At 67.9% G+C, this 17,324-nt stretch overlaps 3 protein-coding genes across 3 annotated transcripts; 2 read left to right on the forward strand and 1 right to left on the reverse strand.

Moving 5' to 3' along the window:
* Positions 1-213: 213 nt before the first annotated feature.
* PAX4 (paired box 4) lies at positions 214-5,748 on the forward strand. Its single transcript, XM_069003748.1, has 10 exons — positions 214-226; positions 1,097-1,227; positions 1,299-1,514; positions 2,338-2,419; positions 2,534-2,710; positions 2,988-3,070; positions 4,796-4,895; positions 5,109-5,167; positions 5,356-5,491; positions 5,654-5,748. Exons 1-10 carry the CDS (start codon positions 214-216, stop codon positions 5,746-5,748), a joined length of 1,092 nt encoding a protein of 363 aa, XP_068859849.1.
* Positions 5,749-6,639: 891 nt separating this feature from the next.
* Positions 6,640-9,379, reverse strand: LOC138104447 (acrosin-like). The gene is made up of 5 exons (XM_069003749.1): positions 9,235-9,379; positions 8,894-9,106; positions 8,439-8,698; positions 7,863-8,008; positions 6,640-7,458 (listed from the first exon to the last, which is right to left on the reverse strand). Exons 1-5 carry the CDS (start codon positions 9,303-9,305, stop codon positions 6,640-6,642), a joined length of 1,509 nt encoding a protein of 502 aa, XP_068859850.1. The 5' UTR covers positions 9,306-9,379.
* A 2,176-nt stretch (positions 9,380-11,555) lies between these two features.
* Positions 11,556-16,731, forward strand: GCC1 (GRIP and coiled-coil domain containing 1). Its single transcript, XM_069033443.1, has 3 exons — positions 11,556-11,585; positions 11,884-12,905; positions 13,446-16,731. Exons 2-3 carry the CDS (start codon positions 11,895-11,897, stop codon positions 14,727-14,729), a joined length of 2,295 nt encoding a protein of 764 aa, XP_068889544.1. The 5' UTR covers positions 11,556-11,585; positions 11,884-11,894; the 3' UTR covers positions 14,730-16,731.
* Positions 16,732-17,324: the final 593 nt, after the last annotated feature.

Consider the following 17,324-nt stretch of genomic DNA (forward strand, 5'->3'; position numbering starts at 1 on the left):
GTCTTTATCCGCTGTGCCTGGAGCACAAGGACTTCCCAAGTTGCTCTCAAGTGTCTCCATCCTCTGCTCCAAGATTCCTGCCCTCGTCCCTTCTCCTCGCAGCAGGGTCGTGGCTGAGCCCTGGACCCCAGCGCTGATTTATCCGGCCCTGCAGCATCCACCGTGTCCCACTGGGAATTCCCAGGCACCCGCACCTCGTGAAGCCTCTCCACGATGCAACACCGAGGTGAGGGACGCAGGGTCCCGGTGTTCCTGGCGGGAATCGGGGATGTGCCGTGTCACCCTTCCCTGCTCTGCACAAGCACATGCACCCAGCCGCTGATGCACCCGCGGCTCCGCAGGGTCCTCCGGGCCCCCGGTGACATCCAGCCTGTCACCCCCCAGCCTGGCACCCCCCAGCCTGTCACCCCCCAGTCTGGCCCTTCCCAGCCTGGCACTCCCCAGCCTGGCACCCCCCAGCCTGTCACCCCCCAGCCTGGCACTCCCCAGCCTGGCACCCCCCAGCCTGGCACCCCCCAGCCTGGCACCCCCCAGCCTGGCACTCCCCAGCCTGGCCCTCCCCAGCCTGGCCCTCCCCAGCCTGGCACCCCCCAGCCTGGCACCCCCCAGCCTGGCACCACCCAGCCTGGCCCTTCCCAGCCTGTCACCCCCCAGCCTGTCACCCCCCAGCCTGGCACTCCCCAGCCTGTCACCCCCCAGCCTGGCACCCCCCAGCCTGTCACCCCCCAGCCTGTCACCCCCCAGTCTGGCACCCCCCAGCCTGGCACTCCCCAGCCTGTCACCCCCCAGCCTGGCACCCCCCAGCCTGTCACCCCCCAGCCTGTCACCCCCCAGTCTGGCACCCCCCTGCTCAGCTGCCCTCCCCAAATTCTCCCCGTGCTCTTCCACGGGCTGTTTTTCCAGATTCCTGGGGCCGGTGCCCCCATTGGCTGCTTGCACCCCCCCAGCACCGAGCCCCACGCCCCTCCAAGCCCCCCTGGCCCCTCCAACCCCTCCAGCACCACCGGTCCTGGCCTCATCCCCGGTGCTCTCCAGGGAAGCCGGGGAGGGCAGGACGGGCAGCCCCGCTCCCCCCCAGCCCTGTCCCCTTCCCCAGGGCCCAGCGGGGTGAACCAGCTCGGGGGGCTCTTCCTGAACGGCCGCCCCCTCCCCACGTGCAAGAGGCAGAGAATCATCGCGCTGGCGGCGAGCGGCGCCCGCAGCTCCGACATCTCCCGCAGCCTCAAGGTGCGCCTGGAGGGGGCTGGGGGGTCTCCTTCCCTTCCCAAATCCTCTCCCCGCTGAGGTTTTGTCCGCAGGTGTCCAACGGCTGCGTCAGCAAAATCCTGGGCCGCTACTACCGGACGGGGGCCGTGGGGCCCAAGGCTGTGGGGGGCAGCAAGCCCCGCATGGCCACCCCCGCCGTGGTGGCCAGGATCGCGCGGCTGAAGCTGGAGCAGCCCGGGCTCTTCGCCTGGGAGATCCGCCGGCAGCTGCACGCCGAGGGAATCTGTGCCGGCAGCGGCATCCCCAGCGTGAGTCCTGCCGGAGGATCCCGGGGCTGCGGGAATTCCCAGGGCCAGGCAGGGCAGGGGGTTCCGACCCCACGGCCGGGGGCTAGAGGGTGGGGGGAGGTGGGAAGGATGCGCAGGGAGGGGCTCGGGGTGATGGGAGGGGCTCGGGACAGTGGGAAGGATGCGCAGGGAAGGGCTCGGGGCGTTTGGAAGCGGTTGGGAACGGGAAGGATGTCCCGGCAGAGGCTCGGGGTGATGGGAAGGACGCACAGGGGGGAGTTTGGGGCCGTGGGAAGGAAGTGCAGGGAAGTACTCGGGGCGATGGGAAGGACGCACAGGGAAGGGCTCAGTGCCATGAAGGATTCGGGTCCGTGGGAAAGACTCGGGAATGGGAAGAATCCACCGGGAAGGACTCGGTGCTTGGTGAGACGCGGAGCTGGAGCGGGAGGGAAGGGGAAAGCAAATCGCTCCTTCCCAGCGAAAGCAGAGCCCCGAAGGCCACCCCCGAGCCCGGCCGCCACCTCGGGACACCGCGGTGGCTCCGTGACAAGTGTCCCTGCTCGGCAGGGAGAGCTGTGCTCGCCAAGGACAGACCCGCCCTGCCAGTCCCCCGCCGTACCAATCGCCTCCCGCTAAATTCTGTCAGTCCCCGCAATTCCGGGGTCCTGGATCACAAACAGGGAGCGGACGGGCACGGCCCCGGGGCGGAGAATCCCCGGCTCCGGAGAGCGTGCCAGAGACAGCTCCGGGACATCCGCCTCCATTCCTGTCCCGCCGCAGCCCCCGCGCTCCCAGCCCGGGGGTCCCGTCCCCCTCCCGGGCACATCCCCTCTCCCCTGCCCAGGTCTCCTCCATCAACCGCGTGCTCAGGACCCTGCCCAGCGACCTCCGGCTGGCGGCCGAGCCCCGGGACCCGCAGCAACGGGGTGAGCCTTGCCGGGCTGCCCCCAAAGCCCGGACCCCTCCTGACCCTTCCCGGCCCCTTCGGGGAGCCCCCAGCACCGGGTCCGCCTCCCCCTTCAGCCCCTCTGTCCCCGCAGTGTCCCCTCCGGCCGCGCCCCCCGTGCCGCAGCCCCCCGTGGCCCCGGGCACCCAGCAGCCTCCGCAGGGCTCCGCTCCCGGCCGGTGGCTCCCGCCGAGCCCCCGGCCCAGGAACGGGAACGGGAACAGGAACAGGACCGTGTTCTCCAGGCCGCAGGCGGAGGCTCTGGAGAAAGGTGCGCTTCCCGCGGGATGGAGCGGGGCTGCTCCCAAGGCAGGGAATTGCCGCTTTCGGGACGGGCTTGTGCCCCTGGGCGTGGCCCGGCCATCGCCGCGGTGCCCCAAACCACCCCAGACCACCCCAAACCACCCCAGAGCACCCCAAACCACCCCAGAGCACCCCAGTTCGCTGGCACCGGGGTCTGGCTGCAGACACACGTCCTGGCACCTCCTGCCCAGCTGCCGGGGCTGGCTGCCCCGACCCGACTCATCTCACCCCGATCCGCCCTGCAGAGTTCCGGAGGGGACAGTACCCGGACACGGCCACCCGGGAGAGACTGGCCGTGGCCACCCAGCTCCCGGACACCACCATCAGGGTAAGAGGGGACCCGCCAGGCTCCGATGGGGAGCGCGGGCACATCCTGGTGACCAGAGCAGCCCGGACAGGGCGCTGGGATCCGGGCCGCCAGCTCCGGGGGCACAGGGATCCCTCCGCGGCCTTCGGGGACGTCTCCAAACCGTGTCACCACTGCTGGCGGTCGCAGGGGTGGGGACAGGCTCCGGGTGGTGGGAGTGACTCCCCAGGGCTGGGTTTGTCCCCGGCTCGGGGGTCCCTTCTCGCTGATGCCGGGAATGGCAGGAGCGGGGCAGGTCTCACGTCGGGGTTGGGGCAGTGGCACCCTCAGGCTGCCCGCGGCGGCGTCCCTGCGCTGTCACCTCTGTCACGGGCCGCACACGCCGGGGCTGCAGAGCCCTGGAGAGGCTGTGTCACCTCTGTCACCTCTGTCACCTCTGTCACTTCTGTCACCTCTGTCACAGGCCGCACACGCCGGGGCTGCAGAGCCCTGGAGAGGCTGTGTCACCTCTGTCACCTCTGTCACCTCTGTCACGGGCTGCACACGCCGGGGCTGCAGAGCCCTGGAGAGGCTGTGTCACCTCTGTCACCTCTGTCACCTCTGTCACGGGCCGCACACGCCGGGGCTGCAGAGCCCTGGAGAGGCTGTGTCACCTCTGTCACCTCTGTCACCTCTGTCACCTCTATCACTTCTGTCACCTCTGTCACGGGCCGCACACGCCGGGGCTGCAGAGCCCTGGAGAGGCTGTGTCACCTCTGTCACCTCTGTCACCTCTGTCACTTCTGTCACCTCTGTCACGGGCCGCACACGCCGGGGCTGCAGAGCTGTGTCTGTCCCCGCACGGCCACAGCTCCGATCCCGCCCCAGCCTCTGCTCTCCCCGTCCCAGCACGGCCACAGCTCCCGGTCCCGGCTCCCCCCCGCTCGGCCCCGCCACGGGGCCAGCTCAGGGCCCTTGGGGACATTGCTGGGTGCTGCCACAGGGCTTAGTGCTGCAGAGCCGAGGCACAGGCCCTGGCACACCTGGCATGGGCCCTGGCACACTCCATGGCGCACTCCATGGCACATTCCATGGCACACACGCCTCACACCTTCCTCCCAGCAGCTCCAGACCCACATCCCTGTGCCCCTGCCCCTCCAACCCCAGACCACTGCCGGCCTCTGGGTGGCCAGGCAGTGCCAGCAGCGGATCCCCCGTGCCAGGGCAGCGCTGCCCGCCCACGGGCGCCCCGCAGCACAGCAAAACACGCACGAAAGCAGCCACGAGGGTCCCGTGCCCTGTGCCGGGGACATCCCTGGAGCCTGGCGTGTGTTCCCGGCCCAGTGAGGTGGGGAGGATGCAGGATCAAACCCCTTCCCCTGCCCAGGTCCCTGCCCAGGATCAAACCCCTCCTGTGCCCATGTCTGTGCCCATTCCCGGGATGGAACCCCTTCCTTTGCCCCTGTCAGTGTCCATGTTTGGGATCAAAACCCTTCCTTTGCCCATGCCCATGTCCATGTCCATGCCCGTGTCCATGGCCAGGATCAAACCCTTTCCTCTGCCCATGCCCGTGTCCGTGCCCAAGTCCGTGTCTGGGATCAAGCCCCTTTCTCTTCCCGTGTCGCACCCGTGTCCCCGTTCGCTCCCGGGGTGTGACGAGCCCGTGTCCCGGGGCTCAGAGCCGTGCCAGGGGGCCGGGGCGCTCCCGGGCCCGGGTGCCGTGGGATGGGCGGGGGGCAGCAGCCTCATCTCCCGCCCCCTCCCCAGGTGTGGTTCTCGAACCGCAGAGCCAAGTGGCGACGGGAGAACAAGCAGCAGCTGGAGGCTGGCGGGGCAGGTGACAGCCCGGGGACCGAGGGGACGGGAGGTGGGACCTGCCGCCCGAGGCGGGGGTGGGGCCCAGGGGTGCCTGGGAGGGAGCGCGGCTGAAATTTGGCGCTGGGACAAGTGGGGCTGTTTCCCAGAGCCCTGCTGGGAGCTGGGGAAGGGACACGGCCGCTCCCTGCGCCCCCCCGGGGAATCAGGGCTGGGGCCGCGCGGTGCCGGGGCCAGGACATTGTCCCCACCTGTGCCCACGCAGGCTCCTGGTGCGACTGGATCCCGCCCGCTTTCGGTGCCACCGCCGCAGCCGCCGCACAGGTAGGACATGGCCCGGCCCGGGGTGCCGGGGACACCCCAGCAAGCCCCAGCACCCTCTGGAGCCCGCGCTCCCGTCGCGGAGCCCTGTCTGGAGCGTCCCGGCCCTCTGCCGGTTCCCTCTGGGGTGACCTGGTCGCGGAGCACCCCCAGGGATGCCCGGTGACACCGCACTCTCTGGTCCCCCCCAGCCCCTCCCGGACACCCCCGCGGGCTCGGCGCAGCCCCTCCACGGCCACGGCCACGGCCTGGCCGCCCACCCGCGCCCCCCGGCCCCGCTGCACCTCTGCGCCTCCGGCCCCTGCGCCTGGGACGACGCTTGCTGCGGTACGAGGGCCGGGCCCCGGCACGGGCAGGGTGGGAGCTGCTCCCGGCGGCTGCGGGATCGAGACCCTTCCTTTGACCGTGCGGCTGCTGGGGGTGGGCGTCCCCTGGGTGTCCCCCGCGCAGGGCCGGGGGCGATGCCTGAGCCCCTTGTCCATCCCGCAGGTCCAGCGCTCTGGCAGCCCCTGGAGAGCCCACCCTTCGCCTTGCTGCCCCCCGGGCTCACCCCGCTGCCAGCCTGGGGCCCGGAGTCCCGCTGATCCCGCGGCGCCGCCGCCCCGAGCCGGCCCCGCAGAGCCCCCCCCGCCTGCCTCCACGGCCCGGGGCGTCCCTGGCCCCGAGGGGCCCCGGCAGGATGGGGGGGGGGGGGGGCTCCGACAGCGCCCCGAGAGGGAACTGAGGATAGCCGTGAAGGGGGGGCTTCGGTGGCAGCCGGGCCAGCATGGCCGGGCCAGCCTCCGGCAGGTGTGCCCAAACCACCCCCAGACACTGGTGGATCATGGAATCCAGGATCCCTGACTCGCTCCAGCAGGGACCACGCTCCACCACCTTCTCCAGAGCCAGAAGAGCTCTTTGGAGAAGAGGGAGCGTCCCGGACCCAGGGATTCCGGCTGGGCCCAGGGTGGGAGCAGAGCCGGGGCTGCAGCTCCAGCGCTGCCGGGGCCGAGGGCACAGCGGGGGCAGTGGCATGGGGGGTCCCGGCAGCTCAGAGGCAGGGCCTGGGGACAGAGGGGACACTCCTGGGCGGCAGCAGCAGCTCCGGGTGGGCACCTCCGACACCTCCGCGTCCCTCGGCACTCGGGGCCTCCCAGCTCGAGCTGCTCCCGTTCCCGTTCCGCTCCGTTATTAAATCGCTTCTCCCACTCCTTCCCGGCTCCGCCCTCGTCTCCTCCCAAACCGGGGCCGACCCCGCTCGCTTTCCCTCCCGGCTCGCCGTGCCCCGGAGGCTGCACTGCGCTGAGGCCGCGGTTCACGGGAACGCGAGCAGCGTTATTTGAACACAAACGGAGCTCCGGCACCGGGCTGGGCGCAGGGGAGGGCGGGGCAGGACAGCGCGGCCCCGGGCGCGGGGGCTGCCTTTGGCCCCGCGATTCCGGCAGGGAACGGCCCGGGGCCTCGGCGGCCGGAGCTGGAGCTGCTCGTCCTCCTGGTCAGCCCAGCCGGTCCTTCAGAAACTGCAGGAAGTCCCCGAGCAGGTCACAGAATTTCACCAGGCTCCGGTACGGGACCGGGATGAGCAGAAGCCTGTCTGGTTCTCGTGTTGGCGTCGGCTCCTGCCCGGGCACCGGGGGGATGTCTGGCTTCGGTGCCAGCTCGGGCACCACCTCTGGCTCCAGCTCGGGCACCGACTCTGGCTCTGGCACCGGCACCGGCTCCGGCGCCAGCTCAGGTGTCGTCTCTGGCACCAGCTCTGGCATCGGCTCTGTTACTGGCTCCGGTTCTGGCGTTGGCTCTGGCACCAGCTCCGGTTCTGGCGTCAGCTCCGGTATCAGCTCTGGCACCGGCACCGGCTCTGGCACCGGCACCGGCTCTGGCACTGGCTCCGGCACCGGCTCTGGCACCGGCTCCAGCACTGGCTCTGGCACCGGCTCCGGCACTGGCTCTGGCACCGGCTCCGGCACCGGCTCTGGCACCGGCTCCAGCACTGGCTCTGGCACCGGCTCCGGCACCGGCTCTGGCACTGGTTCCAGCACTGGCTCTGGTGCTGGCTCTGGCATTGGCGTCTCCACAGAAGTCAAGGTGACCTCTGGCTCAGGAGTTGGGGTGCAGCTCGGCTTTGGTGCTGGACCGGCTCTTTCTGCTGGGCTCAGGCCCGTCTGGAGCAGGATCCAGTTGTAGAAGTGCTGAGTGGAGGTGTAGATCCCAGGGTGCCTGGCTCTCTCACAGCCTCTGCCCCAGCTGCTCATTCCCACGAGCCAGAAGTAGTCGGCTTCGTTGTCCTTGCAGATGAGGGGACCCCCGCTGTCCCCCTGCGGCAGGAGAGGGGGCTCAGGGGCTGTGGGGGGCTGCTGCCAGCACCAGGGCTGGCTTCTCTCTCCCAGCCCCTGTCAGGTCCGCATTCCCGGCACGGGAAGGCTCTGCTCAGGGGCCGGAGCCTCCAGACCCTTGGCTGGGAGCAGCTTGGAGGCTCTCCCATCTCTGCACATTGGTCCCAGATGTGCGGAGGACAAACGTTCCAGGGTCACATCCTCACTTTGGGTCTGCTGGGGGCACTGGATGGACTTTGTGGGCAGGACCAGGCCTTGGGGACAAGGGGACATAGGACAGAGACCTGCAGATGGGGAAGGGAAGGGCAGCCCCGGGACACGGACCTGTGGGCGGGGAAGGGTGGGGTGGACACAGGACAGGCTGGGCTGTGTTTGGGGGCTCCTACCTGGCAGGTGTCGATGCTGCCCTGGGGGTACCCTGCACACAGGTTGTCAAGATGAACGGTCCCTGCGTACCAGCGGCTGCTGTTGCAGAGCTCCGTGTCCATGAGATGGACCTTGGCCTCCTGCAGCACCATGCCCGATCCCTGAGCTGTGGGCACAGAGGGGAATGAGCCCCCAGCAGCTCGGTACCCATCCTCTCCCCTGCCTGGGGTGAATCCCTACCCCGGGCCTGGCTCTGCCCCTTCTCTGGGACTGGCTTTGCCCCTTCTCCATGGAGCGACAGTGTCCAGCTGTGTCCCTGCTGTCGGCTCTGGGGGAGGGGCCAGACCCATCTCTCCAGAGGCTTCACAGAGTCACGGAATTGTTCGGGTGGGAAGGAACCTTACAGCTCATCCTGTTCCATGCCCCGTCTTGGGCGAGGACTCTTTCCCCCAGCCCGGGCTGCTCCGAGCCCCGGCCCCGCTGATGTCCTGCAGCCGGACCCTGTCTGTGGCCAGCCCATGTCCCTGGGGTGCCCAGTCCATGTCCCCAGGGTGCCCAGCTCACCCTGGGCGCACACATCTTGTTTGGGAACCCACCACTGGCAAAATCCCAGCCGGCGATGTAGCAGGACTTCAGCTCCGAGACCCTGAGCGAGGCGTCGGGCACACAGCCCAGCTGGATGTAGTCGCTGCACTCCACGGGCTGGTCCAGCTCCAGCAGGGCGATGTCGTTCCTCGCCGTGGCAGCCACGTAGTGCTGGTGCACCAGGAGCCTCTGGATGTGGCGCACCTTGGACTCGGGGCCCAGCTGAGTCAGGTCTGTGGTCCCAATCACCACCTCCCACGTGGAGACGCCCCTGGAGAGCAGATGGAGAGAGGGGTGACAGGGAGCAGAGCCACAGGCTGCAGCAGCCCAGCATTTCCTGGCCTTCTGCTTCCCAAGGCAGAGAGAGAAGCAGAGAGGAAAGAGCCAGGATAGAAGTAGCATGTGGTGCTGTGACCTGGCCACCTGCCCGTGCTCGGGGGACATCTCTGTCCCTGCTCCTCCTTACCCGCTCCTGGCAAAGCAGTGTGCAACTGTGAGGACCCACTGGGAGCTGAGGAGGACACCTGAACACATGTGCCACGTGCCGTTCTCCCAGGTGGCCTGGATGCTGACGATGCCAGGCCAGGCCCCTGGCTGGACACTGGTGCCACCCTCAGCACGGGACGTGCCGGCAGCAGAGCTGTGGTCGGACGCCATGGGCCGGAGGCCGCAGGTGCCTCTGGAAGCACAAAGCCATCCCCGGGCACAGCAGGGCCAGGGAGCCCCGAGGGGCTCATCTGTCCCCAGGCGGTGCCAGGGAAGCCCCGAGTGTCCCCGAGCCCCCTCCCAGCCCCGGGGGCCGCTCACCTGCAGGTGTCCCAGGTGTCCCCCGCGGGCCCGGCCAGGCCCAGCAGGACGAGCAGCCCCAGCAGAGCCATCGGTGCCAGCGCAGCAGGCGGCAGAGCCGGAGCAGAGGTGGCACCTGCAGCCCCAGGGCCCCGCGGTGCCACCGGGCCGGGCTGATGTCACAGAGGGGCCGGTTCCACGGGCGGGGCACGGCGGGGAGGGGCAGCTCGGAGTCAGAGAGACGTGGAATGGTCTGGGGGGCAGCGCCAACACGAGGGTGAGACTCTCCTGGCATTGGGCTGGGATGAGCAGCTGGAGCAGCCCTGGGAGAAGGATTTGGGGGTGCTGGGGGGTGAGAGCTGGACCTGGCCCAGCCCAGAACCCCCCAGTACTGGGCTGATCCCAGTGGGCAGCAGGGGAGGGGGGATCCTGCCCTTGTGCCCCCTCAGGTGAGACCCCACCTGCAGAGCTGCCCCAGCCCTGGGGACACAGCAGCAGGACCTGGAGCTGCTGGAGAGAGTCCAGAGAGGCCCCGGAGCTGCTCCAGGGCTGGAGCCCCTCTGCTCTGGAGCCAGGCTGGGAGAGCTGGGGGTGCTCACCTGGAGAGGAGAAGGGTCCAGGGAGAGCTGAGAGCCCCTTGCAGGGCCTAAAGGGGCTCCAGGAGAGCTGCAGAGGGACTGGGGCCAAGGGCTGGAGGGCCAGGAGCCAGGGAATGGCTTCCCAGTGCCAGAGGGCAGGGCTGGATGGGAGATTGGGAATTGGGAATTGCTGGCTGGGAGGGTGGGCAGGCCCTGGCACAGGGTGCCCAGAGCAGCTGGGGCTGCCCCTGGATCCCTGGCAGTGGCCAAGGCCAGGCTGGACATTGGGGCTGGAGCAGCCTGGCACAGTGGGAGGTGTGGAAGAATTCAATAACCAGTGGAGGACAGAAAGCTAATTAATGAAAGAGATTTATGTAATTTAGAACCAATGAACATTCATTCCTTTGCTGGCTCAGGATGCACAAACAGGTGATGAAGCCTTGTCCTGGGGTCTCTGTGGTGGCTGGAATTTTGCTGGCCTTGCCCCGGGCCAAGGACAAAGCGGTGCCGGACTCGCTGACACCAAAATGGCGCTGTTGGGGGTTTTATGGATCCCGGAGCTTCTGGAGGATTCCGGTCACACCAGGAGCAGCCCCGGGTCGCTCCCACAGGGGACAGCTGGGACAAGGCCCGGCTGAGGTGGCCCTGCCAGGGGTGTCTCGGGCAGACCCGAGGGCTCTCCAGCTCCGCCCCATCGTCATCCGGAGGGTTTGGAGCACTGGGATGCTCCTCCAGGCCCTTCCCGGAGGGGACACCCTCGGAGAGGGGCTGCAGGGGCCGGGAGGAGACAGCACGGGAGGGGCCACGACACTGTTCGTCCCTCTCCCCTGTCCCCGGGCTGTGACACTGCTCGGTGTCACCTCCCTGCCCGGGGCTCTGCCCCACCCGCCCCGAGGAGCAAACGACCCCCGCTGCAGGCTGGCACTGAGACCCCCTCGAGGGGGCACGGAGGGGGCACGGGGTCGGGGTGGGGGACACGAGGGGATGGAGGAGAGACGGGGAGGCACGGAGGGACACCGACGGCGCGGGGGGGACATGGGGGACACGGAGGGGACACGGAGGGGACACGGGGAGCCGGGGAGACACGGGGAGCCGGGGCAACGCGGAGGGACGGGGGGGACACGGAGGGACACGGAGGGGACACGGGGAGGTGGGGGAGACAGGGGGAGACGGGGGAAACGTGGGGGGAATGCGGAGGGACACGGGGGGACACGGGGGAGGTGGGGGAGCACGGGGGAGACATGGAGGGACACGAGGACACATAAGACGCGGGACGGGACACGGGGAGAAAACAAAGGGACACGAGGGGACACGGGGGGACACGGGGCACTCGAGGGGACACAGGGAGGGACAGGGGACCGGCGCCGAGCCGAGCCGACCGAGCCGAGCCGAGCCGAGCCGAGCCGAGCCGAGCCGAGCCGAGCCGAGCCGAGCCGAGCCGAGCCGAGCCGAGCCGAAGGCCAAGCCCCGTCCCCGCCCAGACGCCCCCGCCCCTTGGCCACGCCCCCGCCCCTTGGCCACGCCCCCGCCCCTTGGCCACGCCCCCTCGGGACGCACCCGCCCCTTCGGGCTCAGGCCACGCCCCCACACGTCAGACCACGCCCCAACACACGGCCACGCCCACATCGGGCACCGAGACCACGCCCCCAAGGGCAAAACCCCGCCCCGCTCTCTAGCCACGCCCATCATTCCCTTATATGGTGCGTGCCCCGCCCCCGCACGGCAACGCTCCCTTTGCCCCGCCCCCGCCCGCGGCTTCCGGCGGAAGTGGCGGCGCGGCGGAACCGGCCGGGGGTGAGGGGGCACCGGGGGGTCGGGATTTGGGGCCCGAGGGGTGCGCAGGGGTCGGGGTCAGGGTGGTCCTGAGGAGGTGACGATGGAGGTGTCAGGGACGTCCGGGAGGTGTCTGGGGCGGTTAGGGTGGGGGTCCCGGCGGGGTCAGGATGGGGGTCTCCAGGGGGTCAGCATGGGGGTCCTGGGCAGGGGGTGGTCAGGGTGGTGCTTGCTGCCCATTCGGTATCCGGATGGGCCCAGGACGACGCTCCTGCCCATCCCAAAGGCGCCTTTTCTCCTTGTCCCGCTTTCCCCGCAGATCCCCCGGCCATGGAGAAGTTCGGGATGAACTTCGGGGGCGGCCCCAGCCGGAAGGAGCTGCTGGAGACCATCGAGACGCAGAAGCAGCAGCTCCTGCGCTTCCAGGCGCGGCTCAAGGACGTCGTCCGTGCCTACAAGAGCCTCCTGAAGGAGAAGGAAGCGCTGGAAGCCAGCCTGAAGGTGCTCTCCGTGTCCCACGAGGGGGACCTCGCGGTGCCACCAGCCGGAGCTGGGGACTCGCCGGACGACCGGAGCTCGGAGCACAGCGAGGACAGCGCGGGGACGGCCGCCAGCACGGACACTGCAGCCAGCCTGACCAGCACGGCCAGCGTGACCAGCTCCAGGGGGGATGTGGCGCCTGAGGAGGACAAACCCGCGGCTCCCTCTTGCCAGAAACCAGAGGATCCGAGCGGCTCCGAGAGCGGGGACCTCTGTGCCGGCGGCGAGTCCGAGCGGCGGCTGCTGCAGCTGAAGGCCCAGCTGGCCACGCTGACCAGCGCCCTGGCCACCGTCACGCAGGAGAAATCCCGCATGGAGGCGTCGTACCAGGCGGAGCGGCGGCAGATGAAGCAGGAGCTGGAGGAGGCGGCCGGGCGGGCGCGGGAGGAGGCGGACAGGCAGGACACGGAGCTGCGGCGGCTGCAGGAGCAGCTGGCCGAGACCCGGGCCCGGCTGATCACGCAGCAGCACGAGCGGGAGCGCGAGCAGGGCGACCACGGGCTGATGCTGCGCGAGCTGCAGGAGCTGCTGCGCTCCGAGCGGGAATCGCGCCGCGACGCCGAGCGGGAGCTGCAGGAGTCCCGGGAAGCGCTGGCCGGCAGCGCCGGCGCGGCCGAGCGCGCCCAGGGCTACGAGCAGCACGTCCGGCAGCTGAGCCAGGAGCTGGAGGAGCTCAGGCGGGAGCTGCAGGGGGTGCGGGAGGAGAATGGGAAGCCGGACCCCCGGATCCAGGAGCTGCAGGAGGAGATGGCCGGCCTCAAGAACCACTTCCAGCTGCAGCTGGTGCAGGAGATGAAGAAGGTGATTCCTGGCTGGGAATGGGGTGAATCCAGGGATTGGGGCAGGGTTTGGGGCTGGAGGAGCCAGATTCCCTCTCCCAGTCTCTCAGAGTCCAGAGCATTCTGGCTTGGACTGATGGGATGACAATCCTGGGGAGCAGCTCTCTGTGGGATGCAGCCAGGGAGTGGGGCTGGAGTAAGACAAATCCCCCTTCCCAGTCCCCCAGATTCCAGGGGGCTTGAAATAAACGCCACAGGGTGCCCAGAGCAGCTGTGGCTGCCCCTGGATCCCTGGCAGTGGCCAAGGCCAGGCTGGACATTGGGGCTGGAGCAGCCTGGCACAGTGGGAGGTGTCCCTGCCATGGCAGGGCTGGCACTGGAGGGGCTCTGAGGTCCCATCCTACCCCAACCCATTCCATGATTCCAAACACACAAATCCCCAAAAAGCCAGGACAGGGAGGTGTCTCAGGCAGGATTCCCGGGGTGGGGAAGGCCCCTTGTTGGTTTGGAGCAGAGCAGGGACCCTGTGTGACCCCAGGTGTGTCCCGCTGTGTCCCTGCAGACGGCCCAGGCCGAGGAGCAGCTGCGGCAGCGCTCGCAGCGCGAGGAGCAGCGCGTGGCCGAGCTGGAGGCCCAGGTGTCCCAGGTGTCCGAGCTGCTGGGCACCTACGAGAAGGCCAAGCAGAGGGACCAGGGCACCATCCAGAGGCTCAAGGACCGCATCGTGCAGCTGGACCTGGAGAACAAGACCTTGGCCATCGCCGCCTCCAGCCGCTCGCTGGGCGAGGTCGCCGTGGAGGAGGCCACGCTGGACGTGACCGTGCTCAAGGAGAAGATGGAGAAGCTGCGGAAGCTCCTGCAGGTGGCGGCCGCCAAGGGCCCGGCGGGGCCGGACGCGGAGGAGCCGCAGGAGCCGGAGGTGCCCCCGGGCACCGGGGATGGGAACGGGGACAAGGCCCCGGGCGGGCACTGCCAGCAGGAGCTGAGGCAGCTCAAGGAGGAGTTTGAGCGCTACAAGGTGAGGGCGCAGCAGGTGCTCAAGAGCAAGGCCGGCAAGGACGTCGGCCTGGCCAAGGAGCTGGAGGAGGCGCGGGAGCAGCTGGCGGAGCTCCGGGACAAGCACGTGCTGCTGCAGCTGGCCGCGGACGACGTGGAGAAGCAGCACCAGCAGGAGCTGGAGGCCAAGAAGCAGGAGCTGTCCCAGCTGCAGCAGCTCCACCGGCAGGAGCTGGAGCGGTGCCAGCTGGAGTTCCGGGAGCGGGCGCTGCGCCTGGAGGAGGAGATGCACAAGCAGCGGGACCGGGCGCTGGCCGTGCTGGCCGAGAAGGACCGGGAGCTGGAGCAGCTCCGCGCCCTCACGCTGCCCCACGGCCCCAAGGGCTCCCGGGATGGCGCCCCCGGGGACGTTCCCAGCCAGGACTCCTCGGAGATCCTCCCGCAGGCGCTCCAGCTGTGCTCCGGCTCCGAGCCCACCTTCTTCCTGTACGCGGAGCAGCTGGCGCGCAAGGAGGTGGAGATCGCGGCGCTGCGGAAGCACAAGCACCAGCTGGAGATGCAGCTGCACCAGCTCCAGGGCAGGGCCCTGGCCGAGGAGGACAAGCACCGCGAGGAGGTGGCGGCGCTGCGGGCCGAGATCCAGAAGAATTGCCGGGACAAGAGCAGGGAAGGAGCCAACCTGGAGTACCTGAAGAACGTGGTGTACCGGTTCCTGACGCTGCCGGACGCGCGGGGCCGGCAGCAGACGCTCACGGCCATCCTGGCCATCCTGCACTTCAGCCCCGAGGAGAAGCTGAGCATCGCCAAAAGCTCGGCCCACGGCTCCTGGTGGCTCCACGGGAAGAGATGAGGGCTGGATTTGATTCCCTTTTCCTTAAGAACTTGTTCACGAGGACTGACCAAAACCTCGTCCCGGCCACGCCCGGAGCTCTCCAGGATCTGGGCTCCAGTTGGTGTTTTTAGCACTAATTTGCAGTGGGATCGTGCCAACTTTTCCAGCCCCAAAGCCTCTGCGGTGGGAATTTGCTCCGAGTTGGGACTTGATCTGAAAACCACGTAATTGAAGATGCTGAGCTTTTTTAAAGGTGATTTAAAAACAATCCCTGCCTATCAGGCGTGGGATTGAGGGGATTTCACTTGGATCTTTAAGCTCCAGCCAGGCTGGTGACTCAGGAGATGAAAGCAAAGGTGGGAAGCACTTTAGGTGGAGCTAAAATAGCACCAGGCCATGGAAGGCTCAGGGAGATGGGGCTCAGTGCAGGAATTCTTGGGCATTTTCTAACGGTCTTTTCCAGAGCCAGATTGAACCAGTGGATGCAGCTCCAGGCTCATGCAGGGGCTCAGGCTCTCCTTCCTTCCCAGGGATCCTCTCTGGGGTTATCAGGGATTCCAGGAAGGAGAAAGGATCTCCCTGTGGGTGATTCCCACCCCGAGGCGCTGCCGAGCAGGAATCTGAGCTGCCTGACCCTGGCTGGGAGCAGGAGGCAGAGGAAAGGCTGAAATGGCTGCCCAGCCTCTGGTTTTTGGGGGCTCCAGGGAAGTTTGGCTGCTCTGTGGTGCTGATTTGGGAAGGAAGGGGCTGCTCCTGCTGAGGTGGGAGCAGCAGCGAGGGACAGGAGGTGACAGCTCTGTCAGTGACCCTGTGACAGTGACAGCCTGGCCAGGGCTCAGGAACCTTGAGGTTCTTCCCTGATTTCTTGGGAATTGGTGACAGAAGGAAGCCAGGACATCCTGGAATGCCCTGGGATGTTTCACTGGCAGCCCTGGATTTGGCTCTTCCCAGCTCTGCTCCCCTGGGTCCCCCAGAGCCTCCTCCCCTGCACAGGCACAATTCCCGTGCTTGGAATTAAATCCCAGCTGCTAAAGCTCAGCTTCCCCAGCCCAGATACAGGGATAGGTCTGGATTAACACCCCAGGAGCCCAGTTAAGAGCAGGTTTGGGAGCAGCTCCCGGTGCTGCACTGCCCGGGGAGCCTTGGGAAGGATCCCGGGACAGGGACAAGGACAGGGACCTGCGACTTCCCTCCTTTCCTCCTTGGCTGTCCTGGTCCTGTGAGCAGCCAAATTCCCTGGATTCCCCTCTGGCCAGTGCAGCCCTTGGTGCCAATTTCTCCTCAAAAAAGTCCTCAGGGAAAACGTGTCCCGGGCAGAGCCTGTCCCTGCTGGGAGGGGGACACAGCCGAGCCCTTCCTGGGGCTCCATCCAGGGATGTTCCCACTGGGAGCAGCAGGATCCGGGTGCTGCCCTGATGGAGGGAACTGGGTGGGAATGGGAGAGTTTGTCCCAGGAATGTTTGAAACACTCCTTAAGGATAAAAGTGCTGGCTCAGCCCAGTGCCTGCGCCCAGTTTGGAAAGGCTGAATCAAGTGGTGCCTTGGGAATGACAGGGATGGCTCCAACTCTTTCCCTGGAGCCATTCCCACAACTCCAGAGGGAGGTGGAGCCTCCTCCTGCTGCGGCCTCGCTGCTCAGGCTGGGGGGATGGATCCCTGTTCTCCCTCTACTCCTGCAGGATGGAGTGGACGGGAATGGATCCCAGGGGTGCTGGGGACCCGCGTGGGGCCAGCTGGGAGCAGGGAATCAGTGTGGGATCCTGGGAGAGGATCCAGCCGGGAGGACACGGATCCATCCCTGTGCCCTCCGTCTGTCCCTGGCAGAGGAAGATGAGGAAGCAGCTGCGGGGGAGCGTCCCCAGGAGTGCCCAGCTCCCTGTCACTGCCACCCTCCTGCAGCTCCCGGTGCCCTTCCTTCCTCTGCTCTCCCTCCTCCTCCCTCCTCCCCTCAGACCCTCCCCCACATTCCTCCCTCCCTCTTCCCTCTCTCCCTTCAGCCAATATCCCTGAAATAAAGGTAAAATTCCTGTTTGAGGGGACTCTGGTGGTTCTTGGGGTGGGGCCGGGCATTGCTTGGGGACTTTTGCTGGGTAGTAGAACATCCTTGGGTTTAAAATTATCACAAAATTATGAAATCCCGTCATTTCCTGAGGTTGCTGGGATTGTGAGAATGGGAATGGTTCATTCCTGCACCTTCAGTCCTGGTTTGGCACCTGAGTGGATGCAGAGGAGTCTGGCACTGAGAATCCCGGGGATGGCTGGGTGGGAAGGGACCTCAGAGCCCCTCCAGTGCCAGCCCTGCCATGGCAGGGACACCTCCCACTGTGCCAGGCTGCTCCAGCCCCAATGTCCAGCCTGGCCTTGGCCACTGCCAGGGATCCAGGGGCAGCCCCAGCTGCTCTGGGCACCCTGTGCCAGGGCCTGCCCACCCTCCCAGCCAGCAATTCCCAATTCCCAATCTCCCATCCAGCCCTGCCCTCTGGCACTGGGAAGCCATTCCCTGGCTCCTGTCCCTCCATGCCTTGTCCCCAGTCCCTCTGCAGCTCTCCTGGAGCCCCTTTAGGCCCTGCAAGGGGCTCTCAGCTCTCCCTGGAGCCTTCCCTTCTCCAGGGG

The sequence above is a fragment of the Aphelocoma coerulescens genome, chromosome 1A (genome assembly GCF_041296385.1).
Source record: "Aphelocoma coerulescens isolate FSJ_1873_10779 chromosome 1A, UR_Acoe_1.0, whole genome shotgun sequence".
Lineage (NCBI taxonomy): Eukaryota > Metazoa > Chordata > Aves > Passeriformes > Corvidae > Aphelocoma > Aphelocoma coerulescens.